Genomic DNA, 22,308 nt, shown 5'->3' with positions numbered 1-22,308 from the left:
GAGAAGCGCTCTGCATTTAACTCCCGCTACGGATACGAGCATGCAGCGATATAAACCGAGCACAAGACACCGTGTGTTCTATTACCGGGCAGGTGTCCTCCTCGCAGAACCAGAATGAATGTCAGTAAATCACTTTCTTTCGGCTCCAGGGCCACTATTGTGGTCCAATTCCCTCCTGCAGTCCTCCATGTTTAAAACACAGGAAGTGATGTTTTACCCACAGAAAACAAAGAGCAGGTCGATTCGCGCTGCGGCCGCAAGATGTCGCCGCAGGACAACTTTCACTCAAATCAAATGGGTGCCTTTTGCTTATTGGAACCGTTCCAAATTAAACTTTTAAAAATTAAAAATACTTTTTTTAATCATTTTTTTCCAACTCTAAAACTAATAACATATAACACTCTTCAAAACAACATGTACTGGTCAACCTTTGGCAGCTTTACTTATTTTGTACAAGGTTTCTAAGCTGAAGGTGGTTATATATTTCTTAGTCCTATTAACAAAAACATTTAAAAAGCATGTTTAGACGGTTAGAATCCTGTTTATGTAGCTTGCTATCGGCTACCGGAGCCCTGAGAGAGCACAATTGGCCTTGCTCTCTCTGGGTGGGTAGATGCCGCACTCTCCCCACATCACTGTTGCTCAGCACAAGGCGTCTGTGAGCTGATGTGTCTGAACAGAGGTGTGCTGTGAGTGGCAGTGGCTGACTTCACATGTGTCCGAGGAGGCATGTGCTAGTCTTCACCCTCCTGGTGTTGGGACATTACTAGTGATAGGTGGAGTCCTAATGAGTGGGTTGGATAATTGGCAGTGTTAATTGGGGAGAAAATGAGAAAGAAATTAGAAATAAAATGATAAAAAGCATGTTTAAAAGCTCAAGAAAGTTTTTAAACACTGTTTATTTGGCACTTAGTCCTGTTACTGGTACTCACTTCTGTTACTGGCACTTACTCCTGTTTTGTTTTGTTTTGTTTTGAGTAACAGGACTGAAAGTAACAGGAATGAGTTTTTAGCATAGAATTTGCAAAACATGAAAAATAGCTAAATGGTGGCTATGCTAATAGCATGAGCACATTCTAGTAATTTTCCCAACATTTGTTTTTTAGTTCTAATTTATGTAACAGGACAGAGCGTTGAGATTGACCTCCTCAGTCATAGTTACAATTAGATAAAAAAAAAAACAGAAAAACAAATGAGTTGTAGATGTAACTTGTAGAATGTTCCATATTTTTTAGATGGGGTACTGTGTGGCAGTCACAGGACTGAGTAAAACTCAGGGAGACAACTAAAATCTGTATTTTAACTTAAATATTATGAATTTATAATGAAAAGAATTAGGTCAATGTACAAGACCATATGCTTAATGATAAAATGTATTTTAAAGTTATTTTGTGTGCACATTTATACATGTCATTTTCTGGGGGCGAAATATGCCAATTATTTACACATACATTTGTACATTTATGTTTGTATAGAGTTTTTTTACTACTGACTTTGTCTCAAGACTGCAAACATAAATAAACATAAAATATATAAAACATAATTCCTATAAAACATCACACAACCTGCTGTGAACAAACTAAAGGAAAAAAAAAACTCATTTTGGATCTAAAAAAAGAAGTCTAGGAAGGACCAAATATATCATGTGATCAGTTAACAATTATAAATTACTGATAAAAAGTCACTGTACCACCACATAAGTCTGGTGTACTGATATAACTGATAAAAATAATAACAGTAATGAAAGTAATGATGATGCTTAATAATAATGCTTAGCAGTAATAATGATCAGGATTAAAGGGCACAAACTTAGAATATTATTGTCTAGTAAACTAAACATTTGTTTGGAGATACTGTTGTCAAATCAAATATTCAATTACCCAAATGAATCCACTGTTGATATGCTGGAGACCAATTTCATAAAAATATAAAATGTTTGGAAAACAGTGTGTATCCTTATAAAGAACTGGAAATTCCTGATATAGTATGGGAGCATTTAATAATACAGATGAACAGTTTTCATATACAATTAGATTACAACTCTAATTTTGTATAATTTTTATTGTTGTTATTTATTAAATAATTATACATTAAAATGTCCTACACAGAAGCACAGGCAGCTTTACAGGTAATGCACCAGTCTGTCAGGACTACTACTAATAATAAGAAAAACAATAGTAGTAGTGGTAGTAGTAGTAAAAGTAGCAGTAGTAGACACTGTTAAAAAAAAAATAATAAAATAGTCCTTGTAAACTTCAGTGTAATGTATAGGGGAGGGTTTCTAACAAAGTACTAAGTAACCCTGTAACTAGGGTTTGACTTGACTTTAGTTCTCAGGCAGGTGGCAGCAGATATAGCTGGACAGTGAGCTGCGCCTAATTAGCTTAATTAGAGCCACTGCGCCTCAGTGTCTGTTTTTTGGGTCAATTAAACAGCTTATCATTCTTAAAAAATATATTTAAAAAATGTCCACTGTTGTGTGCATTCTTTGTAGAAGGCAATAGAAATCAAACACAGTAGCTATTTACCTCTTAAGGTAGAACACACCCCCACCCCCTCCCCTGTTATAAGCAGACCAACGGTTTGGTCAGATTTTACAACATGGACCGATCTCACACCCGAGAGAGGGCTAAGAATAGACTAGGTGGTCTGGAGGAAATGTACTGTAAACTGATACAGATATACTGAGAACTGCATTGAGAAATGAAAGCATGTGTAATTATTTTGCAGTCTATTGTTTTTTTTTATTATTATTATTTTTTAATAGTTCTCCACAGAGATCTGTAAATTGGCTCTGAGTGTGTTTCAGTGGGACCCACACTGCGGCTGATGTGACCCGTTTTCAGATGCAGTGATGAGAGGAGCAGGAGGGGGGCATCGCGCAGTGAAGAGTGAGCTGCAGTTTGGGACGGGAAGGTTTGAGGAGAGAGACGAGATGACTTAATCTCCTGCTTCAGGTAAGACTGACATTTAATCTAATAATATTAATACTTTAAAACAGAGAGCGTTCAGTGACCATGAGGGCAGAAATAACAGCTGCTCTGTCTGAGGGTCTAACTGCATCTGAATGTTGCATATTTGGAGTCTGGTGTGGATTTCTCACAACCTGTAACCTGTTCAGGAGTTTTGGTCATATTTTGCAAAAGATAAAGAAGATAATTTAAAGGAGAATACATTTGGATGCGAGAAATTTTCATTTTATATATCTACTACTAGACAGTGTTTGAGGCTGAATGCTGTCCATGGTGCTGATTCACTTGTTGGAATAACTGATCATTTTTTCAATTAACTTTTCAAGAAATATTATTATGCACATGACAATTCTGCATTTTCCCTGCTTGAACAAAACTAATTCAGAATCTGAGGTCATTAGAGTAGGGTAGCATAAAACATGTATAACTCAGTAGAAATATTGAGAATGTAAGGCAATCATGCTTGAGGGTAATTTAAATTGTATAATTGTTTGCCCTCCTCTGTTCACAGGAAACATAATGATCATTACCTTAGTTTCCAAGATGGCAATGGTTGATACGTTGGACACAGCAGATACCTCCATCGCTTTTTCTCACCAGCAGGCTTGCCTACAGATATGATTCAGCAATACAAGCATTTAAGACCATGTGGAGTATGCCGACAATGTATTTAAAGGCCACTTTAGTCCTGTCGCTGTTCTTGCTGTCTGCATTGGCCAGTAATATCTATGAGAGATCAGTGGTTCCCAGAGCTGCGTCTCGTTCGGTGGCCCGAATGGACGGTGATATAATTATTGGAGCCCTGTTTTCTGTCCATCATCAACCGTCTACAGAGAACGTGGCAGAGAGAACGTGCGGAGAGGTCAGAGAGCAGTATGGCATTCAAAGGGTGGAGGCGATGTTCCACACGCTGGACAGAATCAACTCAGACCCCAACCTTCTACCCAACATCACCCTGGGCTGCGAGATCAGGGACTCTTGCTGGCATTCCTCAGTGGCTCTGGAGCAAAGTATTGAGTTCATAAGGGACTCTCTCATTTCGATCCGGGATGAGAAGGAAGGAACAAAGTGGTGCATTGATGGAACTCCATCCAGCCAGCCACCTGCCACTAAGAAACCCATTGCAGGTGTGATTGGACCTGGCTCCAGTTCAGTGGCCATCCAGGTTCAAAACCTGTTGCAGCTCTTCAACATCCCCCAGATTGCCTACTCCGCCACAAGCATTGATCTGAGTGATAAAACCCTCTATAAATACTTTCTCAGGGTTGTGCCTTCAGATACTCTTCAAGCCAGGGCCCTCTTGGACATTGTTAAACGGTATAACTGGACTTATGTTTCAGCTGTGCACACTGAAGGTGAGTTAAGCAATACTTTGTCTGTCTGATTAAACAGCAAAATCACCACACTGGAAACAAATATATGCACTGAATTTACTAAAACAATTGTCTACATGTCTTCTGCTATATCACATAAAGACAATGACTGTCAAAATGTAGAATGAAAAAAATTATTTATTTATTTGAAAAACTAAACATTTGTGAGGAGCTCCTATTGTCAGATTAAATTTCCAATTTCCCAATTAAATCCACTGTTGCTATACTAGGTACCACTGCACTGCACAATACATTTTAGGAAAACAGTGTGTATCCCTGTAAAGAACTGGAAATGGCAGATATAGTAAGTGTGTTGTTATTAATGATGGGGAGCATAAAATAATACAGATGAATAATTTTCACATACGACTAGAATACAACTTTAATATTGTATAATTTTAAAGGGAGTGTAACAAACTCAATTTTTAGTGTTATTTTAAACTGTTCTACACAGAAGTTTCACAGGAAATGCACCAGACTGTCAGGACTGCTCTGAGAGGGGTCTCCATATTAACAGCTGCATTTAGGAGGACATTTAAAACACATTATTCATTTAAAGTGGCTGTTTTTTGTGAGATGTTATTGTTTATATTACATCAATTGCAAATGCAGAAGATAGTTAAATGAAGATAGTTAGATAGTTTAAGGCAAAATTGAATCTCCATCAAAAACATAACATGTATCTCCAAAACAGCAACTTTACAGGAAAGATATCAAATCTTCTTAACTTTCAATAGAATTCAATGTAAAAATAGTTTATTTCATGTACATTTGGAGGATTTCTGTTAGTCCATTCATCAATAACTTTTTGACATAGTGTAAGGAATAGTTTGTGTTCAAATTTAAAATTGGACAGCAACAAATTGAATGTAAATGTAATTTATTGTGTCTTTTGTGACTCTGAACTTAAGGCAATTGCATAATTACATATGAGTAAGATAGCAAATAAAAAATAATGCATATTTTTGTGGACCCTATGATGCAGAGTTTGCTGTCTGGTTCTTATTTCTCATAGGAAACTACGGGGAGAGTGGTATGGAGGCATTTAAAGAGCTGGCAGCTCAGGAGGGTCTGTGCATTGCCCATTCTGACAAGATCTACAGCAATGCTGGAGAGAAGCACTTTGACAGGCTGCTGAGGAAGTTAAGGGAGCGTCTGCCTAAAGCCCGTGTGGTGGTGTGTTTCTGCGAGGGCATGACGGTGCGCAGCCTACTTATGGCTATGAGAAGATTGGGTGTGGCTGGAGAATTCCTCCTTATTGGAAGGTGACATTTACCTTACAAATTACTTTCTCTGCAAAAATTATGTTTGATCCAGTGAAATATTAATTTTATATGTCTAAATATGGGCTATATATAAAACTATTAATTCTAAGATTATTTAATAATCTGCATATATATCTTGACACGTTTGCTTTTGTGATGCAATTCCTAAAAGCAATATTTCCTAAAATAAGCGCAAGTATATGGCAGTGCAGTTACATTTATTTTCTGTAAAATTAGATTAATGAGTAATAAGTCTGGTTTAATGATCTCATAATATCCTTACAAGGTTAAAATTACAGACTGCTAGAGAGAAAAACTAAATAATTAAGAAATGCCTATAATTTCACTGCAGGTAGCTGCAAATTTATGAGCTAATGAGAGGAATGAAATATTGTTCTTTGACAGACTCGTCTCGCTGGTGAGCATGCTACCCGCTCTTGTTGAGTCGAAGTATTCTTTTTTTCTCTTTTGCCGCCAGTAAAGTCTCTGTGGACTGAAAAAGAGAACATCAGTTGGCCAAGGCTGTTCTATTCTGGGTCAAGGAGAATGCTTCCAAAGAGGCTAACTCGAAGCTTTGCAGGAACTTACAGAAAACAGCACCTGTCACACTGGGTCAATTAGACTAGCTACCAAATTACTAAATAATACTACTGATCAGATTTCTACTGTAAAATCAGCCAATAATCACAGAATGATGAGCCAAGATCTTTAAATCATCCTGCTGCATTTTTTGTAACATTAGATTACAAATTACTGACAATTATGAATCTTAATGTCTAATATTCTAATATCTAATATTACACAGTGCCACCCTTCTTACATAGTTCTTTATATTGCTGCAAAGACAAGATCCATCTGTTCTATCTGGACAGATCTAATCACAGTAATAATATATATGTGCTAAGAAATCTGTTTTTTACTAAACTAAAATCCATCTTTCTTTATCAGATATTTATGCCTTAATCCAATCAAATAATTTCAATGCAGTTTTATAGGTCTGTGCATTCAACCACCAGACTTGAACTCCACTGGTTTACAGGGAATATAATAAGAAGCATTATATGGACCGTAGGGTGAAATACAAGGCAGCCAATCGGAATGCCAACTATACAGCAGAACAATTAGACCTTCTTAATTTTCAATGGAAGTCAACATGAGAAGAGTTTTTGTTTCAAGTCTTTTTGTGCTATTACAACTGCCTGAGTGAAATATGCCCCAAAAAAGGACAAGATTTATATAACCCTTAATGACACTATATTAAAAGCACCCTGTATAATTTCAGGGAATTTAGAAAATGGAATTGTATGTTATTAGTACACATACAATTGTATGTTTTTAGTACAAATACAATTAGAACATGGAAAAGTATTGTTTTTAGTACACAAATGCATATAAACATCATTAGTGAACCAATTCATCAATTTAATGACCTGGGCTGAATTTCCCAAAAACATCTTAGCAAACGAGCATCACACTAACCACTTTCTCTCTACCAGTTAAGAAGATCTTGACAATAAGATGCTTTTGGGAAACTGAGATCAGACTGGTGTGGTAGAGTAGGGCTATGAGCATGGTGGGAAGGGCTCTTCTATACTTTGACAGGGTTGAACAAACTCCTGGTCTTCTTGGTCTACTGTGTTCAGTGCCATTATTAATTCATTACACTTAGATAATTTAATAACACTTTAAACTTGTAATTAGTAAGAGCACACTATGCATTACTCGTGTGAGGTGAATTGTTGTCTGCACGCCATAAACTGGCACCTAAGAATAGGCCATTCTTGGCATCCATTGCAGAGAGGACACTGGGCAAACAGATGGCTCTAGTGGCATAGAGTAGCCACAGAAACATTTCTTTCTCCCTTACACTCCTTACTAATAAACTGATTCATGAACTTTCCACCCGAGATAACTATAGATCCTATAGATTACAAATAATAATGTCCAGTTTCATTTGTTAAATTGTCTCTGTAGAACACACAAAATAATGAGAATATTTTTACCTCTGCAGAATAAAAAACATACTGATATTGTTAAAAAAAGTTCATCACATGGAGTTAAGGCTTGCTGAATCTGGAGAAGAAAGCTTCTCTGAAGATTCTTCTATAAAAGAACCCCAACAACTTTGCACCTGCGTTAAATCATGTTTTAGGAGTACTTCATAAGAGTGTTTGACTATAACAAGTCCCTTTTCTCAAACCGTCTAAAAGAGAACATAGTTTACTGATTTTTACTTAAACAGTTACTACGTCAAAGGTTTTAGTACAACAAATAGAACTAAATACCAAATATAAACCTAAGCCCAGTCAACTCTTTATTAGGTCCTTTGGATAAATAGTAATACTCACAAAATGGTACTGTTTCTTAAGAATACACATACTAGCCATGCCACTGTATTAAACATTGCTTTGCTCCATTTCATTCCATTCCCTTTCAGCAATACAGAGAGTTGTTGGATTGAAAACATCTTCAAAGCTTTATTCTTACTATAATCTTTGGCCTTGTGCCTTAAAAGATCTGAAAATGAGCGTGCTCAGGTATGTGTTGTGACTTCAAAAGAAAGAATAGGCATGTGTGCTGAGTTTGTTTCATAAGCTTGTGGTAAACTAGGTCAATTCACTCAAGGGTATCAGTGTTTTTGCTCACGTTGCTCAAGCGTCCAGGCAGGTGAGTCTGAAAAGAAAGCTGACAGTAATTGGGAAGCTAATTAGACTTAGTTTGACCTGTTTTTTTTTTTTAGTGATGGCTGGGCAGACAGAGACGAGGTGGTGGAAGGCTATGAACAGGAAGCTGTAGGAGGCATCACTATGAAGCTTCAGACTGAGGAGGTCACGTCTTTTGATGATTACTTTCTGAAGCTGCGTCTCGACACAAACACAAGGAATCCATGGTTTGCTGAGTTCTGGCAACATCGCTTCCAGTGCCGCCTCCCTGGACACCCTCAGGAAAACACAAACTACAGGAAGAACTGCTCAGGTGAGCTCCAGTCAAGTTTTTCTATTACAGGCCATTAAAGTTAGGGCATACTGGTGAAAAGAAGACAGCAGTACTAGTAATGATACACTCTTAAGAATAAGTGAAAGGTGCCAAAAAGGGTTCTTTGCATAATGCCAGTGGAGAACCAATTTTGGTTCCTCAATCAGGTTTCAGTTTGGCGTTTTTAAGAGCCTTCCTTTAGGAACCAAATATCATTTCTCTATTGCATTCCTTAAATGAACCCTTGATGGTCTTCTTCTTTATTCGGGTGTGTGGTCATGGAGAGAAAATACACCAACTGATTACATGATTAACACCACCTGCTTGCTTCTACATTCTTCTACAATTTTATCAGCTCCACCGATTAATAGAAACACTTAGTAGTTCTGTAATAGCAGAGTGTAGTCCATCCATTCCTCTGTGTACTTTATTATACTCCTTTCCCCTGGTCTTCAATGGTTAGGATCACACAGGATCATCACAGTGCAGGTATTATTTGGGTGAAGGGTCATTCTCAGCACTGACAGCACTGGAGTGAATCTGACATGGTGGTGGTGTGTGTTAGTCTGTGTTATGCTGGTACCAGTGGATCAGATACAGCAGGGCTTCTGGAGTTTTTAAACACTCCAATGTCAATGCTGGACTAGGTGTAATGTAATCCTAGGTGTAATGTAATGTAAAATGAGCTTTTGTGTTTGGCTTTACATCTACAATGTGAAGCAGCTAGTTAGAAGTGTCTAATAGAATGGACAATGAGCAGAAACAGTGTTTAAAAACTCCAGCAGCACTGCTGTGTCTGATCCACTCTTACCAACACAACAAACACAGTGTCACCGCAGTGCTGGGAATGACCCACCACCCAGATAATAACTGGTCCTGTGGGGTCCTGACCACATAGCTGAAACAGTGGACATTGGGCGAAGAAACATGGATGTGGTTTTAATAAAGTGATCAGATAGTGTATGGAAATGATTTCATAAATGTCTTCATTATAAGATTGTCTCTTCTCTTTGCTCTTTTTGTCTTTTAAAACATTTCCTCTGCTGACTGAAAAAGGTGATCTAGGTAAATTGTTTTGTTTTGTTTGTTTTTTGGTTTTATGAATTACACTATTATTTTGTACTCACCAGCATTATCTTAGGCATTAAATTATGTAAAACAATGCTCAACAAGTGTGTTTTCAAAATCACAAATATTGTTTTTCCATCTGCTATCGTGCTAACTGCGTAATATATTTATGTTTCTGTTCAAACATGCATTTTATTGCTCTTTGTTTTCCAACACTTTGTATAAGCACTCAGCTCACATTATTGTGTTTCATTTTCTTGTCAAGTTTTGACAAGAGACACTTTTGACACTTACTTCAACATCTCCTCCATCTTCTGTACATCACATGCCATACTGCGCAAAAGTCAGACAGCACCATTCATTTAATTAATTTCCAGTAAAATGGCCATGCACGGCAAGTTATTTATTTCTTGGGAGAGTTTAAATAGAAAATAAGTTTTCTTAACCGTAGTTAATGCAAAAAAAAAAAAAAAACATTTAAGGATGTAGAGAAAATGAAATGACTTGGTAGGTCACCACAACTGCCTGGTGAATTACAATGGTTTCTGTACATCCTTCCATTAAGAGAAGCTGACTAAGTGTTGTGGGCCTGAAAGTATGTGATGCTGAGCTCTTGCTGAGGTCAGTGACCATTCCAGAGTCCGGAATTTATTATCACTGAATGCCTCTAAACTTTAAGGTTGTGGACAATTTCCCTGCAGAACTCTTCAGCACATGACTGTTAAGTTTCTGTTCTTTTCTCCTTCCTTGTATTTGCCCTCGCCCTACCTATTCACTACTGTTTCTACCTGTGCCTCCTTTGTAGCCCTACCCGCTTGTTTTATTTCCCAGGTGTTTCTTGTTGGTCTTAGAGTTTACTCTTAGTCTTCCTTCATCCGGTCAAGCAAGATTCTTTTGCTTTTCTTTTTCAACAATATTTGATTAAAATCTTTATTTGCGCTCATGTCCATCTTCTTATCATTGCTCTTAACTGTAACACTATTATTATAGTTTTTGCAGGTTTCTGTGTTTTTTCACTAATGCACAAAAATGAATACCTTGTATTTAAAGGCAGTTTTGACTGGAAATTAAATAAACAAATGGTGTTTTCTTTTGCACAGTGCTGTAACTCATGCACTTTTTATTATAAACCTTTCCTGGAGGATAGGACCTTAAAGCAAAGTAACAAATACCTTTTCCAAATGCTTACACAGAGAAATAGTCATAGTCTGCTGTTCTGTTACCTCTATTATTTTTTCTGTCTAGAGCTACAAGATGGTAAGTAAATATTTCTGAATGGATAGCTTGGAGGCACCTTCAGCAATATAGATAGAGGTCAACTGATATCACACAATCATGTACTATATCTTTAAATCATGTTATCATCATGGTCATTAAGGTGTGCAAGTATGTGCTGTCATTATTGTTGATTGTCGAAGCTTATCATCATAATATTAATAACATAGCACAACATGGAACAAACAATGTGTATCGGTAGACCTCTAATATATATAAAGTTATTGGGATGTTCTTTGAATTGCAATAATACAAAACAGCGGCCACTGTGTTTATGGATTTTGATCCCAATAACATTCACTTTCTCTTTCACTCGCCAACTGGCTTTGCTGCATGTTGTACTGAGGGGACGTTTTAGGCCACCATGCACCTTTGGTTGCTTGTGGATAGAATGAGGCTTTAAGTTGAGCACATTAGGTGCGAATGCTTTTAAGATTTTATAGATAATGCTAAACTTTTTCACTCTTTTTAAAATTAACACAAATGTTAATTCATATGATACTGAGTAAATGAAACAAATGGGGTTTTGCACTTTAGAAACATATACAGTACCAGGTAAAAGTTTGGACACACCTTATTCAATATTTATTTATTATTTATCGATCTTTATTATTTTTTCTTATTTAATTTATTTTCTATATTGTAGAATAATATTAAAGACATCAAAACAATAAAGGGGAACAAATGGATTCAGTAATAAACAAAAAAGTATTTGTCTTCCGCAATCCCCTGATCTAAACACAGCTGGAATTAGCTGGAGAACAGCGTGAAGGAAAAGAAGCAACTATTGTTCAGCACCTCCAGGAACTCATTCAAGACGATGAGAAAAGTATTTCAGGTGACTCTACGTCATGAAGACACTGAGAAAATACTAAGAGTCTGCAAATCTGTCATCAAAGCTAAATGTGGTACTTAGAAGATTCTAATGTATAAAACATATTCTGTTTTTTTAACACTTTTTGTTTATAATATAACTTACCATGTGTTCCTATATAGATTTAATACAGTCTTCAATATTATGTTTTCAATATCAAAAATCATAAAAAAAAAAAATACATGATTGAAAAGAGGTGTGTCCAAACTTTTGGCTGGTACTGTGTGTTGCTATGCAGTTTGATATACACTCTTAAAAGTAAATGTTACTTAGTCAAATAAACAGTATCAAACATGAACAAAGTTTTTTTATGTTTTCACAATACAGTCAGAAAGTCTTGTTAGCAGTTAGCATAACAACACTAATGTTAAAATACATATGAAAAAATCTATTTAACCATTTGTATACCTCCCCAAAAAAACTATTTTATTTGAAATTATCACAACATAGTTGGCAAAAAGCCTTCCAACATTTAATTACCTGCGGTAAATGATTTAATTATAAGTGTCTCTAGATAAGAGCATCAACTAAGCACTATAAGTGGTTTTAAATAATGCTTGCTTAGGTGCCTAAAGCTTTTGCACAGTACTGCACTGAACATGTTTTTACAGCAGCATTTATTTGATTGATTATCTGTTAATCTATTATTTACTAAATTACTTTAATATAAATTTAATCGTCCACTTAAAGATTCTTTAGGGAAAACGAAAGTAGATCCTTTATGGCAGCATTTAATGCAAGACTTTTTGGTGCCTCTATGTTTTTAAGAGTGTAACTGAAAATAAATCAGAGAAAGTATTATATTTTTGCAGAACCCCTAAATGGGTCACAGTACCTGCTTTCTTCCTCTGCATGTCTTTAGAACAGCTTCAGAGACTGATTCAGGGAATGATTTAAGGTGCTCAAGTTTTAATGTAAAATTTGTTTTTCAAGAAGAAGGTCTACACATTAAAATACAAAATATAACTATCTAGTATAGAGTGTAACTATCATGAAATCCTCTAACAGGCTTGAAGCTCATATATAGACTTGTAGCTCAGTGTATACAAAAAGAAGCACCATGCAAAGTATCCCAAGAGTCCCAACCCTAGTTCCAAAAACATTGGGACTCTGTTTAAAATGTAAATAAATGTAAATATAAACAAAATTTAATTATTTACATTACATTACATTACATTACAATATTTGATTGATTTGATATTCGAAAAGGTCTGGACTGCAGGCAGGTTAGCTAATAATCTTATGAATGAGACCTTCCTACGTTGAACAGGTGTGTAAGAGCTGGAACATTCTTACAGTATGGAAGCAGAAACTGACAAGAGCAAACAGTACTAGACACTGCAATATGTGCATTCTACTCTATTTAGCTATGCTGTAATAATAGTAACATCCTGCGTAATTTCATGAAGGCAGTTTCAGCATGTTTTACTTCATTGCATTGATGCTTTTCAAGCTCAGGCAGGGCTACGTTTTTCAGCATGTCTTACTTTATTCAGTCGCATACTGCTTGCTGGAACCCACTTAAACTTGAGCAGAGGACACAGAGGAAAGTCAAAACCACACCGTAATGTGATGTAGCCTACTTACACTATTTCAATTTTTTTCTTTGACTGCAAAACCATCAGCTACTGTTTAATGCTTGACACTGCTTCCTGCTGGCTTGGTAAAGATCACAAGATCACGAGCACTGATAGGGTGTCCTTGGACGTTTCTTTGTATTTGCATTTGCTCCTTTTCATGATTTAATGATAGTTGAACAGTTGTGCAGAAGATCCATTCGGATTCATGAAAGCGACAGGAAGAAAGAGTGCCACAGTAAATTATTCATTTCCTTGTTCAATTAATAATAATAATGTCCATTACTAATTAAATTCTGAGTGGGATTGCAGAAATGGTTTGCCTCTCCATGGCAACAAGCATGCTTTTGACACTGTTTTAGCGCTGTTCTTTGATTTAATGTTTCCACAGAAAGAAAAGAACACTGTGTCCCGTTGCCTATAGTTTTGAAAGAACCGTGGGTCTTTGGACACCCTATCATTTCCTTTATTGTGCACTACACTGTGTCTGAAACTGCAGTGTAATTATAGCATTGCTGGATTGTGTGGCCACATGGATGCTTTTGTGCACTGGTTTATGCTTATTAAGTGCAAATCTTTAATTTAAACTGTGCTTGCAAATAGTGCAGAGAAAAATCTGACATAGACCAAAAACCATCACCTGCAACAAGTACAGAAAAAGTAATTTTCTGTCTGCCTGGTTTAACTGTATTTGCAGGTTATGAAAGTCTGGAGGACAACTATGTGCAAGACAGTAAGATGGGTTTCGTCATAAATGCCATCTATGCCATGGCTCACGGCCTTCACGATATGCACCAGCACCTTTGCCCTGGCTATTTGGGCCTGTGTGAGGCCATGGATCCCATCGATGGCAGTAAACTACTGGATTTCCTGCTCAGGACCTCCTTCGCTGGCGTGTCTGGAGAAGACGTGTGGTTTGACGAGAATGGAGATTCACCTGGCAGGTCAGTGATATTAAAGCATGATAGATTACATCACATCATGTTACAAAATAGGCTTTACTGAATATAGGAGAATATCATTTTTGTCAATTTTTAGTTTACATCATAATTTGAACACAGAAATGTTCTCTTCCAATTCTTCAAAACTCTTTTTACATTGATTTCCATTGAAAGTTAAAAAGATTTTTCAGTTTTGGATGATACATGTGACAGTGACAATATACTCAAAACAAAAGTGTGTAAAGGGCAATGTCAAACAGAAACGTGCAAAAGTGTGCAAAATTATAGGTCAGTTGGTCTACTGGCATATTGGTATAATCCAACTTATCATATGTAAGACAGTCATTGTTAAAAAAAGAGTGACATGTGACAATAGTATGACATAAGCAACCCTACTTATTTTTTAATTGTTTTGATTCTTAAGTCAAGAGTTATTATCATTTGCTACACACTTTGAACACTACATACCAAAACAACATACAATTTTTATATTGTCTTTCACTGAAAGTTTAAACGTTTTTTTTCCTTCGCCATTTTTGAGATGTATTATTGTTATACAGTTATAAGATGGTTATTGCATGACAGTAACAATTTGTAATAAGAAACATAATGTTCAATTTCTGTTCGTAGTGTGTCTCTAAGTTTTATCTGCAAACATAAATTTGATATTGATTGGATATAGTCAATCTAAAAATGTAATTAATTTTTGTATTTTATTTGGTTAATTCATTAAGAAATTCTGACACAATTTGCTGTGCCGTTGTTAAATTATGCACAAAGAGATATTTGTTTCCTGTGTCATTTGTTTACTTATTTATTTAATTTTTATCAAAGATGTCTAGTGGAAGATTGGTTTAGTTTTTAGCAAGCTGAAAACTGCACTGTCTACCTTTTCTTCAGAAAGAAATGCAGCACTCTCCACTGCTCTTTCAGGTACGATATAATGAACCTGCAGTTTGTGGAGCCTGGTGTGTATGACTACATTAACGTGGGCTCCTGGCATGAGGGCGTGCTGAGCATTGATGATTATATGATCCAGATGAACCGCAGTGAGATGGTCCGCTCTGTCTGCAGTGAGCCCTGTTCTAAAGGGGAGATCAAGGTATGGCAGTTATTTTAAGAGAATAAATGTCTTATTTATATATATATTTTTTCTGAAACATAAAAATACTACTTAAAACTCATAGTGGGCATGAAGATGAAAACCATGGTACTGGTAAATGAAGACCTTTGGTATCAACAGACACTAGTTTGAAGTGTTATTAGTACTGTGGTTAATCACATGAAAAGCAATTAGTTACTGACAAGCAACGTGTGGCGAAAATACAAAGCTTACATTTAAATTAAGTGTATAATGAAGGCCATGGGTAAGGGGTTAAGCTCCAACCCTGGATTTTGCTAAAGGAAATGCTAATAGTCATATTTTTAGCATAAAGAATCAACAGTGAATGACATAAGAATTAAAAATGAGAGGTTTTAAACTTGTCTTGAAAGATGAAACTATTTTTTAGTTTTATACAGATGTCCTTGCCTCATAATCCTGTTTATCAGTCTATGACTTCAGGCATTAACGTGAATAGAGTTAGCTGATGTGTGTTATTCCTTCAAATGTGTCCTTCTAGGTGATCAGAAAAGGAGAAGTAAGCTGCTGCTGGATCTGCACTGCCTGTAAGGACAATGAGTACGTTCAGGACGAGTTCACCTGCAAGGCGTGTGAGCTGGGCTGGTGGCCTGATGAAGAGCTACATGGTAAAGCAAGTTTAGCTCATTCTCAAAGTTACACCTTTCACACATTTCAACCATTTAGAATTTTATCTGAGATTATCCATCCCAAAAGTACACAGGCACAGGTGTTTTTGCAATGGTGTTTTTGCAATATTATTTGGGCCAGTATGGCTGCATGTTTTATGTTTTATGTATGTTAAAGATTGATTAAACAAGTGCAATCAGATGTGCTGCTGGTTGTTTAGAATAAACACCTGCACTCACACCCAGCCTTTGCAGATAAGACTGGATACTCATTTTATTGTGACTTGGCTTTTAAGAAGGCTGCTTTGTCCTATTTTCAAAAGGTTTCCCGTGACACCTGAAGGCCATTTATCATTTTTACGGATTGCTCTTGCACTGCACTTATGACAGACCTACTTCACTTCCTACTTCTCTGGCCTGTTTTCAAAGGTCTTCCCTGATGTTCAATGTCAAAGCCACACTCAGTTATGTCCTCCTGGCTGTGTGTGTTTATGTGTCACGTGAGAAACCACCATGCAAATTAGATGTTACACATTACCACTCTAACCCTAGGTAACACCTTTACATTTATGTAGATTTATGTAGGTGATTCAATTTTATGAACAGTTTATGACGAAGATGGTTCAGCAGTATGGCTAAAAATAGGTAAATACAATACATATGGTATAATATGATCCAATGTGAAAAAATGTAAAGTTTAAAAGAAATTTATCTATTTTAAAACTAATAAACTAATGTATATGACATGATAGGTGGACAGCTTTAATCCTGTAAGAGATTCTGCACCTTTAGAGAGTTTGTACTGAATGCAGTATCCTCTCTTGCCGCAGTTTTCTCTCTATCCTCTGGCCTGGCTCTGTCTTTCGGCCGGCCCCTTAGTGGAGAGTCTGTTTATTTTTAGTTGAACTGGAAACCTACTTTAACACTTGGTGCATTGGAGAGCTGGTCATACTTAGATGGCTAATATTACAGCAGAAAAAGAATATCTAAGGAAAATGCCGCTGCCATTTTTTATTAATATATTTTTGCATTTATATATAGCAATTGTAAATATTCAAATCCCTAAAGCTGGCCTCCTGATAGAATATGTATATATTTACATGCTATAATCTGCTATAATCCAATATCACCCTTTACCCCTACCACTTAGCCCTACCGCTCTGTTTTGTGCAGTGCTGGGGTGCCCTGATACTGATTGTAATTGGGGGAAAGGTGCAGTGTTAGGGGTACATGACATGGCCCACCAACAGATTTTTTTTCAGCTTCACACTTCAAATAGGGGGGTTATGAGAAATCACCGGACAGGTGGTAAATAACATTGGGATAACCACTTCATTAGTTTAATGAAGCTGCAATGTGTTACAGCCTGTTTCTTCATAACAAGCATAAAAAGTAGATGTTTCAGTAACTAGCATGTGAGCTAGCTGCATGTAGCTGATTATTTTAACCACTTCCCCTTGTAATTCAGTTCAGAATTCAGAAAAGGTGACACTTTAATAAATAAATAGGGGTAAAAAAATGGGATTGGGTTTATGTGTCTCTGCATAAAATGTGCAAGTAAAAATGTAGATTGCATTTTTTTTTTTTTACAAAAGATAAAGGGTATGGAGTCTTCTGACCCAGTTTAAATGTCCTTAGAAATTTGTCTTGTGTAAACATCATTAAGGCCATTTTTTTCTCTTCACTGCCCTCACACTGCAATTTTTTTTAGCCCAAGCCAATGACTGTATAAAGCAAAGACACCGTGGTTCCATTACATTCATTCCATTCCATTCTACAGAAATTAAGTCAGCCATATTATCAAATTATTAAATTTCTACAGCCATATTATCCAATTTGCAACCAGATTCTGTGCAGTAAAGAGTTTTAAACACTTTTAACACTGGGAACAGAGAACATTGACTGAGCCAAGAGAGCAGAGTACAAATGCTACCAAGTCCAGCACAGCTCAATACCTTAATAACCAAACATTGGCTAGCTGGCTGATGACTTATTAGGTCACATTGTGCATTTTACGCTTTACATCAGACTTACAAACAGAGTCTCTGTTAAAGAGACCAACTATACAACACCATATGATCAAAAATAGTTTGATTAATTAGCTATCTATCATACAGCTTGATTACAATTGAGCCTCTTCATGTAATGCAGCCTGTTCCAAACCATCACTTCATTTACTAAGCATAACCACACCTTCTTACAATATAACAGAATAACAATTGAAAAACAAATTTTTATTGTCGGCAATAGATTAATAAAACGTAACAAAATGAGAAATCAGACTCTGACATTTTATGTGATTTTGTGATTACAGGCTGCGAACCTATTCCCCTGCGCTATCTGGAGTGGGGTCACCCTGAATCCATTGCAGCAGTGGTCTTCTCCTGCCTGGGCATCCTGGTGACCAGTTTTGTCACTTTCGTCTTCATCCTGTACAGAGACACTCCTGTGGTCAAGTCCTCCAGCCGAGAGCTCTGCTACATCATCCTGGCTGGGATCTTCCTGGGTTACATCTGCCCCTTCACCCTCATAGCCCGACCCTCATTGGCCTCTTGCTATCTGCAGCGCCTCCTAGTTGGGCTCTCGGCCTCCATGTGCTACTCAGCGTTGGTCACGAAGACCAACCGCATCGCCCGCATCCTGGCAGGCAGCAAGAAGAAAATCTGCACGCGAAAACCACGCTTCATGAGCGCCTGGGCTCAAGTGGTCATCGCCTTCATCCTCATAAGCGTGCAGCTGACACTGGAGATCACGCTCATCATCCTGGAACCGCCAGAGCCCATCAAGTCTTACCCCAGCATTAGAGAAGTCTTCCTGATCTGCAACACGAGCAACATGGGCATGGTGGCTCCGCTAGGCTACAACGGCCTACTCATCCTCAGCTGCACCTATTACGCCTTCAAAACCCGCAATGTTCCAGCCAATTTCAACGAAGCCAAATACATCGCCTTCACCATGTACACCACCTGCATCATCTGGCTGGCTTTTGTACCCATATACTTCGGCTCGAACTACAAAATAATAACCACCTCCTTCTCAGTCAGCCTGAGTGTGACCGTGGCTCTTGGATGCATGTTCACTCCCAAGATGTACATCATCATCGCTAAGCCAGAACGCAACGTGCGCAGCGCCTTCACCACCTCCGATGTGGTGCGCATGCACGTGGGTGACGGCAAGATTGCCTGCCGGAGCAACAGCCTGCTCAACATGTTCAAGCGCAAAAAGAACGCACCAGGAAATGCAAAGTAAGTCTGCTCTGCTCAGCAGTGGCAGGATAGCCTCTCTCCATCCTGTTGCGTGAGTACCAGTACCCATGGGCCCAATACCTTAATTCATGCTTCACTCCAGACCTCCGGGTCATGCCATTTCCAGAGCAGTCTTCAATTAACAGCTTCTGCAGACATCTCTGATTTAGCAGGTCGGCTGCAATTAAAAGCCCCGCACCCAGGGGTGTCTCAGCAACAGGGCTGAGAGAGGCTCTGCTCCATATATGCTGCTATATAGCTGCTTAATCACCAATGACATAAATCATTGCTAAATTAGAACTATGTGTAATGAAACGATCATAATATATGCATTGTCGTGATATGATATTATATCAGAAAACAAATATTTAGCAAATATTTGTTTATACATTCAATAAGATTTGAACAGCAGTCTTTTTTACATGAACCAGAAATGTTGTTCTTGTGTTCACCTTTCTCGGTTCCTGTGAAATAACAGCCATCTTTATTTTGTTCATAGTTCTAATGGAAAGTCTGTGTCATGGTCTGAACCAGGTTCAAGACATCCTCCGAAAGGAGAACACATGTGGCACAGACTGTCTGTGCATGTGAAGAGACAAGAGGCCGGCTCCAATCAGACGGCTGTCATCAAACCTCTAACTAATACCTACAATAACTCAGGCCTGGAGTTTTCAGACCTGAGCACCAAGACTCTGTACAATGTCGCTGAGGAGGACGAGGGGGAGCCGATCAGGTACAACCCCCCGGTCAGCCCTGCTCTGATTGCTCACAGGCAGTCGCCGGTCTGCGAGTCCATGAAGGAAGTGGCCATAGAGCAGGACTTTTATAAACCTGAGCTGCAGCCTCAGCAACATGTTATTGCAGACCACCTCCAAGAGGTGGCGAGCCAGTTTGGCGCCAGTGTGACTGACCTGGACGACATCATTAGCTTGCCTGAGCCGGACAGTGTGTTCAGGCCTCCGTATCAGCCCCTTATCCTGCAGACCCAGCCCTCGCCCATGCTCATACAGCTGGGCACCTACTCTAAGGAGCCCATCTCCCCACTGGAGGAGGAGATGGAAATGGAGATGGAAATGGAGATGGAGAATGAGAACGAGCAGTTCGGTCTCCTCCATGGCTACATGTACGACAATGCACAAATCCACGATGAAGAGGAGCTGGTGCAAATCAAGCTATCCATGGAGGATTCACTAGCTCTCATGCCACCCTCGCCTTTCCGGGACCCTTTTGGCTCTCGAAGGCACATCCCCAACTCCCCTGTGTCTGAATCCATTCTGTGCACCCCACCCAGTGTAACATACGCATCTGTTATCCTGAGAGACTACAAACAAAGCTCCTCTACTCTGTAAAGGAGCTTTCTTAAAGCAAAAAAAAAGAAAATGGCATCCCAGTATCATTCCATATGAAATCAAACGGGAAAAGCAGCTTCACAGCTTGAACAAGCACACCCGAGCTCGAGCACATTTGGAAGAAAAGGGATTTTCTCAGCATTTAATCACTTTACTGGGCTGAAGAATTTTACATCATTCACTTTTGTCAGAATTGATCAAAAAGACTTTCATGAATTTACAACATTGTAGCTGTACATGGTCTTAATTATTCTTCATGAAACTCTAGATAGTAGAATTTGTGAATGTGATTTCTACTATTAATATAACATTTTAAAGTTCAATATTAAAACACAGTTTGCAATAAGAAAAAGTACCAGTATTAGATATGTTGCCATCATACCTTAAGGCAGCATAGTTATCCTCGTTTGAATATTTTAACATCCACATATGCAGTAATGTAAGTGCAAATAAAAAGTATGTTGTATGTATAAAGTTGATCTATATTTATATAGCAGATGCCTGTTAAAATATAGCAAAAAAACAGATTATGTTTAAGTGCCAATGTCAGTGCTATGACGTCATCATGTGTCAAGGTTACATGTTTACAACATAATGACTGTCCTGTACAGATTAACTTTGGATGTTTTATTTATTTATAATTATTTATAAGTGCGAAATCCAGCCTGACATATGTTTTCATTTTAGACAAATTCTGACAGTGTCAAACATTGTCTTGCATTTCTTGTTTGCTTCTTATTTCTTATTTTTTTCTAAAAACTATTATAAGCAACTGTTTTATCACAGAAGTTATCTGCTGTTGAGTGTTTGACTGTGTTATATTAAGTGATATATTTAAGTAATATAGTATTTAAGGAAGCACTTCTGCTCAGCAGTGTCACCGACGGCAGTTTCTCCAGAATGTAGCTTAAATCAAAAATATATGGTAAATACTCAGCATCAGCAGCATGACTGGTGTTTTAGAGCATAGGCAGAAATAACATTTGAGTTATAACCTTTTAAGTTGTACTCAAGATGAATATACCTGTTTTAAAGTGTTAAGTGAATATAGAATTTTGTCTTGTATTTGGGTCAATTTTAGAAAGATATTTATTGATTATTATTGGTGTTTAATAACAGATTATTTTCTGTTTCAGTGCAATATTCTCAGAATTTCAGCAGCTTTTAATAGGCTAGACTTTATAGCTTAGCTGTAACAAAGAGCTGTTGTTCTACTGTATCAAATTGCCCTGTGTTAAATCAACAATGTTAGTGTTATATTTTAAGACTCACAGTGGTAATTTAACACTCAGTGATGATTTAACACTGGACAGTTTCATGTGAACTATTACTATGGATGTATGGGTTTAGAAAAAATAACTCTAAAGCTTCTTATGTTAGCTCATAACCCATAAACCCAGTTTGGAAATAGGATAGTACCATCTGTTCCTTCTGTCCTAACTTTTTTGCTGCCTATTACAATGTAGATATATTGTATTAAGCTACAATATACTTTGTATTTCTTCTAATAGTTAACATTAGTTTGGACACGTTTAGAATTATGTTTTTCTTAGTTCTGATAAATTAAATACTCTGTGTTATTTTGTAAATATGTTTACATTGTTGTTTTTGCATAGTTTAAAGATTCAGCATTTTTGTGCAAGT

At 37.4% G+C, this 22,308-nt stretch overlaps 1 protein-coding gene across 2 annotated transcripts; it reads left to right on the top strand.

Annotated features, from left to right (window-relative positions):
- Window positions 1–2,780: 2,780 nt before the first annotated feature.
- Window positions 2,781–22,222, top strand: grm1b (glutamate receptor, metabotropic 1b). 2 transcript variants are annotated; one of them, XM_007251966.4, is made up of 9 exons: window positions 2,781–2,957; window positions 3,484–4,327; window positions 5,361–5,610; window positions 8,351–8,586; window positions 14,078–14,324; window positions 15,255–15,423; window positions 15,944–16,070; window positions 18,385–19,315; window positions 19,815–22,222. In XM_007251966.4, exons 2-9 carry the CDS (start codon window positions 3,619–3,621, stop codon window positions 20,662–20,664), a joined length of 3,519 nt encoding a protein of 1,172 aa, XP_007252028.3. In that variant the 5' UTR covers window positions 2,781–2,957; window positions 3,484–3,618; the 3' UTR covers window positions 20,665–22,222. The 2 variants fall into 2 exon arrangements, with proteins under 2 accessions (XP_007252028.3, XP_049320029.1); XM_049464072.1 differs by having other exon boundaries at window positions 2,847–2,957; window positions 19,850–20,073.
- The last annotated feature ends 86 nt before the right edge of the window (window positions 22,223–22,308 follow it).

The sequence above is a fragment of the Astyanax mexicanus genome, chromosome 14, assembly GCF_023375975.1.
Source record: "Astyanax mexicanus isolate ESR-SI-001 chromosome 14, AstMex3_surface, whole genome shotgun sequence".
Classification (NCBI taxonomy): Eukaryota; Metazoa; Chordata; class Actinopteri; order Characiformes; family Acestrorhamphidae; genus Astyanax; species Astyanax mexicanus.
Note: the sequence above shows the minus strand (reverse complement) of the source record. Positions and strands in the feature narration are given on the sequence as shown.

What these genes read in the sequence shown, in the direction of transcription:
- grm1b (XM_007251966.4), top strand. Translation starts at nt 3,619, where the DNA reads ATGTGGAGTATGCCGACAATGTATTTAAAGGCCACTTTAGTCCTGTCG. An exon ending in GAATTCCTCCTTATTGGAAG is followed by an intron (nt 5,611 to 8,350) that starts GTGACATTTACC and finishes TTTTTTTTTTAG; the next exon opens with TGATGGCTGGGCAGACAGAG. An exon ending in AACGCACCAGGAAATGCAAA is followed by an intron (nt 19,316 to 19,814) that starts GTAAGTCTGCTC and finishes TTTTGTTCATAG; the next exon opens with TTCTAATGGAAAGTCTGTGT.